The following is an 11186-nucleotide window of genomic DNA, read 5'->3' as shown; positions in this document are numbered from 1 at the left end:
AATGGCACAGCTCTCCCAGACATTATGATTGCACACATCCCTAGTCTTTATAACGATATTGCACTCATTCCTTGACAGACCGCAGCATGGCCATTAGTTAGAAGCTGCTACTGATCTTTGGAGCAGGTAAGTTTTCCCTGAGTGGTACATATTGGGCCGTCTGAAAACGGAGTTTAGTCTAGAACAATTTGTTTGCACTACTAATTAACAGCTGTTACAATACCAAACTAGGGAAGTCCCTATAGGAGGAAAAACGCAAGAATTATACTGTATTGTCACATACTATCTATTCCTGACACTGGAGTGGCTTATAATCTTACGAAATATGTAGTTTGAGGTCTGAGATCTGCCAATATGTGGCTGGTTTCCTGACTGTTTCAGATAACATGACTTTAGTTTTTTTTTGTCTAGTCTCACTTGAATATAGGTCAATATTAAATAGTCTCCTGATGAGTCGCCTTTGGTGAGGACGATGAAACCCGTAGAAATGAGAGGCTTGGAGAGTGAGTGTGTATACGTCACTTCACCATATATACTGAATTGTAGGGTACATGTTTTTTCTATTAGTCACCTACTGACTAACCCTCAGGGGGTAAATTATGGATATAGTTTTACATTTGCAGTTTAGTTTTAAAGTTTTATCATTTTGTCAGCAAACATGAGGAATGACAAGAGACAACCCATTTTAGAAGATTCAATTTTGGCTAAAACTATTCCAACATTATGAACATAAAAAAGGCATCTATTATATGTGACGGCTCTGATGTTTATTAACAGCTGATTTCCAAGTAAAATATTTTTCACATTAAGAAAATGTAAAACGCTTCTCCTCTGTGTGACTGCTCTGATGTCTAACAAGAAGCGCTTTCCATTTAAAACATTTCCCACATTCTGAACAGGAAAAAGACTTCTCCCCTGTGTGAGTTCTATGGTGACTAACAAGATGTGATTTCTGGTTAAAACATTTCCCACATTCTGAACAGGAAAAAGGCTTCTCCCCTGTGTGGGTTCTTTTATGGCGATCAAGATCTGATTTCAATTTAAAACATTTCCCACATTCTGAACAAGAAAAAGGCTTCTCCCCTGTGTGAGTTCTCTGGTGACTAACAAGATTCCCTTTCAGGATAAAACATTTCCCACATTCTGAACATGAAAAAGGCTTCTCCCCTGTGTGAGTTCTTTGGTGTCCATCAAGATTCCATTTCTGGTTAAAACATTTCCCACATTCTGAACATGAAAAAGGCTTCTCCCCTGTGTGAATTCTCTGGTGGTTAGCAAATTGTGATTTATGTGCAAAACATTTCCCACATTCTGAACAGGAAAAAGGCTTCTCCCCTGTGTGAGCTTTATGGTGATTAACCAAATCTGAAATCCGGTTAAAACATTTCCCACATTCTGAACAGGAAAAAGGCTTCTCCCCTGTGTGAGTTCTATGGTGATAAACCAAATCTGATTTCTGAATAAAACATTTCCCACATTCTGAACATGAATATGGCTTGTCTCCAGTGTGGATTCTTTGGTGCGTAACAAGATTCCCTTTCATGATAAAACATTTCCCACATTCTGAACATGAAAATGACTTCTCCCCTGTGTGGGTTCTTTGGTGTGTAACAAAATGTGATTTCCATGTAAAACATTTCCCACATTCTGAACATGAAAATGTCTTCTTTGCTTTAGGAGCAGTTTGTTTTTTAATGCCTCTTTTGTGACTTTGATTTTCCTTAGTAGTCAGTAATGAATCAGAAGATGGGACCTGTTTCATAGGATCAGATGACAGATCTTTGCTGTGAATGGATGATGATAGATCTGGAGTAACAGCAATCACTTTAGTTGTATCTTGTAGGATCTCAAGATCATCAGATTTAAAAATTGAAGATGTCAGCTGTCCCCCTGATCTCCTGGTACAGTCATCTGCTAAGATAAACAAACAATTTTTATTAATAAAATATCCTTGAGTTTTATGTTTTTGAACATTTCTACTTAAACTGTCCATAAAAATGGCAAGCTATGTAAAAAACTTTAATTATTTACCAATTCAATGACAGTTCACAGTCTAATAGAAAACCTTGTTGGGTGAACCAGTAGTGTGTGGTGTTCAACTGTTCATTCTGCCTCCCAAATATCAGATAAAAAGAAACCAATCAATGTTATGTAGGTGAAAATAATACTAATTCTCATCTCACAAAAATAAGTTCCCACTAGTGATGAGCGAATATACTCGTTACACGAGATTTCTCGAGCACGCTCGGGTGTCCTCAGAGTATTTTTTAGTGCTCCGAGATTTAGTTTTTATTGCCACAGCTGAGTGATTTACATCTGTTAACCAACATAAGCACATGTGGGGGTTGCCTGGTTGCTAGGGTATCCCCACATGTACTTATGCTGGCTAACACATGTAAATCATTCTGCTGCGGCAATAAAAACGAAATCTGCGAGCACTAAAAAATACTCGGAGGACACCCGAGTGTGCTCTAGAAATCTCAAGTAACGAGTATATTCACTCATCACTAGTCCCCACTCAAGTCCATCATCATACGTCAATGGAAAAACAGAGGTTCCCACACTATTAGTGGCTCAAAGGTTGTTGAAAAGCAACAGAGTTTCTATAAACCAATCCAGAAAAATCCGCTCTCACTTCTGAGTCTTGCAGTGAGCTCAAACAACATTTAGGATCCCTGTATTTAGCAATATTATAGTAAAAAGAATCCACTTAATTTGCAGTGTGTGTCTCCTGGAGCACAATCTGGGCACTATGTGCTGGGTAATAAAATGGCAAATGGGTAGTTTTCATGTAGTCACTCCCTGACGAAACGGCAAGCGAAACGTGCATTCGAGTGGTGTGTGCGGGGCATAGGCATCCCTATACTGGTTGGTATATTGCACTAATTTCGAATGGCACCTTTGGCAGCAATTGTGGTTTAGAGTATAAATATATTTTGGTGACATCTTCTTTTATACACTTATTTATTGGGGTTTGTCACATCGTGTGTTTTGTATTTACTTTGATAAATTTTTATTTATTTGCACTTGGGCACTATATTAATTAAATTAAAATATCGAGTTTTACATACACATGTTTATACATTTTTTTGCCACTGGATTTATTTATATATAATTTTTAATACTGAATCACATATATACATATATTTATTTAGTTCATATATATTTATTTTATAAATATTTTTGCATAAAAAATTATTTTGCTGCCAATTAATTTTAGTATTATATATATTTATACCAATCAGTTTGGGTTTGCCCTGTCCTGCACATACATATGTTTCAATAAACTCTGATCTCCATAAACCACGATATAGGAGACATATATAATATATATATATATATATATATATATATATATATATATATATATATATATATATATATATATATATATACACACACACACACACACATATACTTATGCGTTTTTTATATATTTTTTTATATATATTTTAATCCCCCTTTTAATTGTTTTTATTTTGTCAAAATCAATAAAGATTTTTGTATATGAATTGTTTTTGGTGATATTATTGTGATTTTATTGAAATAAGATTAATATTTTGTTCTGTAATATTCTATTTGGTCTGATGAATTTTTTGCAGGGTTATATATTATAGTTTTGTTCATTGACCATACAAGGTTATTATTTCTGGTATTTCTTTTCTATATAGGTTTTTGTTCTGATTGATTAGGGTCCTGGTGACGTCATTGTTACACCAGCCAATGAGAAAAATCACTAGAAAAGTTTGTTATAGCAACGAACTTTCCCGGGCGATCTGCCTCATAAAAACGCTGTTTCTCCTCAGATCTCCTGTCAGTGAGAGATTAGAGGAGAAACAGTGTTCCAAGTGCTGCTGGCAACAGCTGTGTCAGCGATCTTGTTATAAAGTAAAAAAAAAACAGATAAGGCAGGTTAGGGTTAGTGCTATAGTTAGGGTTAGTGTTGGGGCTAAAGTTAGAGTTACTGTCAGGGTTGCTGTTTTTTTTTATTTCCACAGCTCTACATTATAAACTTCTGTGAAGCACCTGTGGGTTCAAGGTGCTCAATACACATCCAGATAAGTTCCCTAAGGGGTCTAGTTTCCCAAATGGTGTCAATTGTGGGGGGTTTCCACTATTTAGGCACATCAGGGGCTCTCCAAACACGACATGGCAACTGCTAATTATTTCAACATATTTTACATTCAAAAAGTCAAATGGCACGCCTTTCCTTCCGAGCTCTGCCGTGCGCCCACATATGGGGTATCGGCATGCTCAGGAAAAATTGCAAAACAAAAATGCATAGTCCATTTTCTCCTGTTACTCTTGAGAAAGTATAAAAAAAAATTAGGTCTAAATGAAAAGTTTTGTGAAAGCAAAGTAAAAGTTTATTTTTTCCTTTCACATCCCATTCATTCCTGTGAAGCACCTGAAGGGTTAATAAACTTCTTGACTGAGGTTTTAAGCACCTTGAGGGGTGCAGTTTTTAGAATGGTGTCACTTTTGGGTGTTTTCTATCATATTGACCCCCCAAACTCACTTCAAATGTGATGAGGTCTTTAAAAAAATGGTTTTGTAAATTCTGTTGTAAAAATGAGAAATCGCTGGTCAATTTTTAACCCTTATAAATTCCTAAGAAAAAAATATGCTGATGTAAAGTAGACATGTGGGAAATGTTATTTATTAACTATTTGGTGTGATATGACTCACTGATTTAAGAGAATAAAAATGTATATTTTGAAAATTGCAAAAATTTTGCCAAATTTCCATTTTTTTAACAAATAAATGCAAGCAATAGCAGAAAAATTTTACCATTATCACAAAGTACAACATGTCACAAGAAAATCTCAGAATCACCAGGATTTGTTGAAGCGTTAGAGTTATGACCTCATAAAGTGACACTGGTCAGAATTGAAAAAATTGTCCCGGTCACGAAAGCAAAAACAGGCTCTGGCATGAAAGGGTTAATATTTGGTGCACAATCTTTTGAGGCAATCGCTGCAATCAAATGATTCCTGTAACTGTCAATGAGACTTCTGCACCTCTCGACAGGTATTTTGGACCACGTCCAGGGAGGTTGGCTACAGTCCCATGGATCTTACATTTCTGAATAATATGTGCAACTGTAGTCACAGGAACATCAAGCTGCTTGGAGATGGTCTTCTAACTTTTACCTTTAACATGTTTGTCTATAATTTTCTTTCTAATCTCCTGAGACAACTCTTTCCTTCACTTCCTCTGGTCCATGTGGAGTGTGATACACATCATGTCACCAAACAGCACAGTGAGTATCTGTAGCCCTATATACAGGCCACTCACTGAATCCAAGATTGTAGACACCTGTGATGTTAGTTAGTGGTCACACCGCGATATAACATGTCCCTTTGTCACATTATTTTCAGGGGTGCCATCATTTCTGTCCAGGCCTATTTCATGAGTTTTATTTTTAATTCTGTGGAAGCATGGCTAAAAGCAATGTCAGACTTTCATTTGTTCCATTTTTATAGATCTTTTATTTCTTATTACTTTTGTCAGATTCAAGTTATTTCTGTGACCCTTGTCAGTTTTTCTGTCATTAAACGAGGAGTACCACCAATTTTGACCACATATGTATAGATTATTACCCTCAGTGAATTAATTTATAAAATGGAATCACTTTATGGGGATTTCGACTTTTCTGGCTTTCTATCATGTAGTCATATTAGGGCTTCTGTATATGATGTGTCCAATCTCATCTGGGATCTGTTCCTGCTCTCCAGCTGGAGTAATCTGCTCCCTACTTCAGCCAATTGGAAAGTACCACACCCTACTAAAGCTCTGATCTGCATTCAACCAGCTAAATGGCACTCCTTCCCTTCTGAACACGGCCATGTGCCCAGAGAGTAGTGTACAATCGTATGTAGGGTATTGTGAGAAGTTGGAAAATAATTTGTAAGATCCATTTGTTTTCTATTATCCTTTGTGAATAATTCCAAAGTTATCACCACATAAAGTGACACACGTCAGATTGTAAAAATGGGGCCTGATTAAGAACACAAAACTGGCTGCGGGAAGAGGGTAAATCAGAGGATTCTGGACACTACTGTAATCAAAAACTGACTATAGACAATAACATCTACTGAAATGCTCAAACTGAACAGTCTCCATCAGTAATAAATGAGGAGCTAGTGGTGAAACCTCTCTGGGGGAATTAGAGCACGGGGCTCGGGGACTTCACAATCTAAACTATCGGAAGCTCCAATATTTTCTGTCAGATGAGTTTCAAGAAGAAATATTACACATTTATAGAGAACTGTGTATAATAGTGCAGAGCGGAGATGTCTTAAAGGGAACCTGTCAGCAGGATTGTGCTCAGTGACTACAGACACTGTCAGGTCGGTGCCGTTATACTGATTACACTGATACCTGGTGATGAAATCCGTCTTGTGGTTGTTGTTTAATCTATTTGTAGTTTTCAGTTAATGAGATTCTCGTGCTGTGGGGTGGGGCTGTGAGCGGGGCTTTATGTGGTGCTCTGGGGCGGGGCTGTGGGCGGGGGCTTTATGTGGTGCTCTGGGGTGGGGCTGTGGGTTGCCTGTGGGCGGGGATTTATGTGGTGCTCTGCGGCGGGGCTGCGGGCGGGGCATTATGTGGTGCTCTGATTACATATTCATCTGTATTGGCTTAAGACAGGTCGCTGATCCCTCACTGACCTGCCCCCTATTTTTACATAATGCATATAATAGCAATGATAAGTAGATGCGCAGTAGCATCAATAAGTAAGAGATAGAAGCTACTGGACAGGCGCCGCTGGTGACATTTTAATGGATGTAATTTTTTTTCTAAGCCTCCCAATAGCCACAATATTATAGGCATTATCAACAATAATATCAACAGTATTATATGCGTTGTTTAAAAATAGGGGGCAGGTCAGTGAGGGATCAGCGACCTATCATAAGCCAATACAGATGAATATGTAATCAGAGCACCACATAAAGCCCCGCCCCAGAGCACCACAAAGCCCCGCCCACAGCCCCGCCCCAGAGCACGAGAATCTCGTTAACTGAAAACTACAAATACAGATTACACAGCAGTAAACCAGAGTTGCACTCATTTATGGTGGACCATTGGAGCTACTACGAATCCTGACCAGAAGATTAGAGGCAATAATATTGCTCCCCATTTCAGGAGAGATTGTGCAGTAATCTGAATTTCTTAGGATGAAAAACAATGTAATTTATGAGGTGGAGTGAATCCATGAAACCAGGGCTGGAGCCATCACATCTCCTGCAGGCGGGAATAAATGTATATTACAGCCATCAGCCACGCACAGCTCAGAGATACATCATGGCACCGGTGTGATGGGTTTATGTAGATTATCACAATCCTCCTGGAAGTTAGTCGGTTTTAATACAAATTGAAAAGTCAGGATAAAGGGAAACTCTGTTATTGTCCAGAAATTCACACTTGGCCTCACTGCACATTTAATGTTGTCCATCATAAAAGTGAAGTTTGGCCAGAAAGACTGGACCTGGTCTTGTAGGGACCATATGATCACATTCAGCAGCACAGAAGGGAGAGAAGGGAGATTCATCCGATAAGATCTCAGGGTTCTAGGAAGCCAACAGCATCATTACCCTCCGCTTTCTCTTACAGGCCCATCATCATATTTTTCCTCAAGTGATTTTCTATCTTGTCAGCACATTCTACGTACGCGGTCATTTGGCTTTATAGTTTACAGATCTGGGCAGGTAACAGCGTCTCCTAAACCCAGGGGGTAGGTGGATCTACCAGGTTGTAAGTTCTATAGAAAAGGGCTTTCATTGCCCAAAGTCATTAGAACAGTTTTGGGTGGAGGAGAATGTTGTGGTCTAGAGGTAAAATGGTGATCATGGTAATACGGCCGGACTACACCACCGATAAAGCAGCCACAGCCGGTGATGAGAAGAATCTGTGACCTCTCTGCATTTAGTGGTCACTACTCACCTGGGTAGTCATATGTGGGAATCTCCTCTTTACACCACTCATCCCCCCTCACATATGTCTCTGTAGTATTAATATGGGTCAGATCTTCACCCTGAAACAAATATTATAAAAGTCACCGACAGATGGAGAAGTCACATCTATGATCAGCTGTAATCCTGCCATCTCCACCGTTCTCATTACACAAGTATAAAACATATAATACTGGTGGATAAAACAAGACTGAGCACAAGACCTTCACCGGCGTCTATGTGTAACATGTAATCCTTTAAAAGTCAAACACTTTAATGAAAAATAATTTTTTGGTTTAAAAATACCCTTCCCAGTGCAGACAATACCAAATAACGAACATAATAAAGGTCTTATCAATAACCTAACAATTCCCTATACTTCTCTGCTGTCCCTTCCTGGCAGTGGAGGTTGGCACCCTATTAGGTGCGATTATTTGGCGCCCCCACTCCGCGGCGGCTGTCCCCGACTAGCCCTGATAAATCCTATTTTGCTATAGGAGAGAAAACAATAAGCAATATAAAGAAATAAAGGGATAGTGCTTATTGATTAAAAGAAATAGGTAATTGTAAAAATTAAACACCCTCATCCACAGAGTACTGGTTTCTCAAAGATACACATATCCTATGAGGCCCATACACACTGGATATATATTATGGACTCTCGACAGCTCAACAGGACCTGTACACCAAGTGAGAGGGGTCATATAGCCAACCAGAAAACAACCGTCCACCATAGTTCACATAGAGGCACATAGATATACAATTAATGGACATCGATGGATAATTAACCCCTTCCCGACCCATGACGCCACGTAGGCGTCATGAAAACCTGTGCCAATCCGACCCATGACGCCTATGTGGCGTCATGGAATGATCGCGTCCCTGCAGATCGGGTGAAAGGGTTAACTCCAATTTCACACGATCTGCAGGGACAGGGGGAGTGGTACTTCAGCCCAGGGGGGGTGGCTTCACCCCCCCGTGGCTACGATCGCTCTGATTGGCTGTTGAAAGTGAAACTGCCAATCAGAGCGATTTGTAATATTTCACCTGAAAAACTGGTGAAATATTACAATCCAGCCATGGCCGATGCTGCAATATCATCGGCCATGGCTGGAAACACTTATGTGACCCCCCCCACCCCACGGATCGCCCCCCCCAAGCGACCAATCTGTGCTACGCTCCCCTTGGTCTTGTGCTCCGCTCCCCCGTGCTCCTGCCCGCTCCCCCCGTGCTCCTATGCCACCCCCCGTGCTCCGACGCCCCCCCCGTGCCCCGATCTCCACCCCCTTATACTTACCGAGGCTCCCGGTGTCCATGCGTCTACTCCATGGGTGCCGCCATCTTCCAAAATGGCGGGCGCATGCGCAGTGCGCCCGCCGAATCTGCCGGCCGGCAGATTCATTAAAAGTACATTTTGATCGCTGTGATAGCTTCTATCACAGCGATCTAAATAAAAAAATAATAAATTAACCCCCCCTTTATCACCCCCATAGGTAGGGACAATAATAAAATAAAGAAAATATTTTTTTTTTCTTTTTCCACTAGGGTTAGGGTTAGAACTAGGGTTAGAACTAGGGGTAGGGTTAGGGTTAGGGGTAGGGTTAGGGTTATGGCATGTGCACACAGTGCGGATTTGGCCGCGGATCCGCAGCGGATTGGCCGCTGCGAATTCGTAGCAGTTTTCCATCAGGTTTACAGTACCATGTACACCTATGGAAAGCCAAATCCGCTGTGCCAATGGTGCGGAAAATTCCGTGCAGAAACGCTGCGTTGTATTTTCCACAGCATGTTAATTCTTTGTGCGGATTCCGCAGTGTTTTACACCTGTTCCTCAATAGGAATCCGCAGGTGAAATCCGCACAAAAAAACACTGGAAATCCGCTGTAAATCCGCAGGTAAAACGCAGTGCCTTTTACCTGCGGATTTTTCAAAAATCGTGCGGAAAAATCTCACACGAATCCGCAACGTGGGCACATAGCCTTAGGGTTAGGGTTGGAATTAGAGTTAGGGTTGGAATTAGGGCTAGGGTTGGAAATAGGGTTAAGATTAGGCTTGTGGTTAGGGTTACGGATAGGGTTAGGGGTGTGTTGGGGTTACAGTTGTGGTTAGGGTTGGGATTAGGGTTAGGGTTGGGATTAGGGTTACGGGTGTGTTGGGGTTAGGGTTGTGGTTAGGGGTGTGTTGGGGTTAGGGTTGTGATTAGGGTTATGGCTACAGTTGGGATTAGGATTAGGGGTGTGTTGGGGTTAGTGTTGAAGTTAGAATTGAGGGGTTTCCACTGTTTAGGCACATCAGGGGTGTCCAAACGCAACATGGCGCCACCATTGATTCCAGCCAATCTTGCGTTCAAAAAGTCAAATGGTGCTCCCTCCCTTCCAAGCCCTGACGTGCGCCCAAACAGTGGTTTACCCCCACATATGGGGTACCAGCATACTCAGGACAAACTGGGCAACAACTGTTGCGGTCCAATTTCTCCTGTTACCCTTGCAAAAATAAAAAATTACTTGCTAAAACATAATTTTTGAGGAAAGAACAATTATTTTTTATTTTCACGGCTCTGCGTTATAAACTTCTGTGAAGCACTTGGGGGTTGAAAGTGCTCACCACACATCTAGATAAGTTCCTTGGGGGGTCTAGTTTCCAAAATGGGGTCACTTGTGGGGGGTTTCTACTGTTTAGGCACATCAGGGGCTCTGCAAATGCAATGTGACGCCCGCAGACCATTCCATCAAAGTCTGCATTTCAAATGTCACTACTTCCCTTCCGAGCCCTGACGTGCGCCCAAACAGTGGTTTACCCCCACATATGGGGTATCAGCGTACTCACAACAAACTGGGCAACAAATATTGGGGTCCAATTTCTCCTGTTACCCTTGTGAAAATAAAAAATTGCTTGCTAAAGCATATTTTTTGAGGAAAGAAAAATGATTTTTTATTTTCACGGCTCTGCGTTGTAAACTTCTGTGAAGCACTTGGGGGTTGAACGTGCTCACCACACATCTAGATAAGTTCCTTGGGGGGTCTAGTTTCCAAAATGGGGTCACTTGTGGGGGGTTTCTACTGTTTAGGCATATCAGGGGCTCTGCAAACGTAACATGATGCCCGCAGACCATTCCATCAAAGTCTGCATTCCAAAACGTCACTACTTCCTTTCCGAGCCCCGGCATGTGCCCAAACAGTGGTTTACCCCCACATATGGGGTATCAGCGTACTCAGAAGAAACTGGACAACAACT

At 40.9% G+C, this 11186-nt stretch overlaps 1 protein-coding gene across 1 annotated transcript in view; it reads right to left on the bottom strand.

Moving 5' to 3' along the window:
• Nucleotides 1–678: 678 nt before the first annotated feature.
• The window catches only part of LOC143769386 (uncharacterized), a 50041-nt gene continuing 39533 nt past the window's right edge, over nucleotides 679–11186 (bottom strand). The window contains exons 6-7 of the mRNA XM_077257858.1: nucleotides 7945–8035; nucleotides 679–1914 (exon numbers count right to left, since the gene is read on the bottom strand). Coding sequence (XP_077113973.1) covers nucleotides 806–1914; nucleotides 7945–8035 — 1200 coding nt within the window. The 3' untranslated portion in view covers nucleotides 679–805. The remainder of the gene's footprint in view (nucleotides 1915–7944; nucleotides 8036–11186) is intronic.

The sequence above is a fragment of the Ranitomeya variabilis genome, chromosome 4, assembly GCF_051348905.1.
Source record: "Ranitomeya variabilis isolate aRanVar5 chromosome 4, aRanVar5.hap1, whole genome shotgun sequence".
In the NCBI taxonomy this organism is placed as follows: domain Eukaryota; kingdom Metazoa; phylum Chordata; class Amphibia; order Anura; family Dendrobatidae; genus Ranitomeya; species Ranitomeya variabilis.
This window is presented reverse-complemented; position numbering and strand designations above follow the sequence as displayed.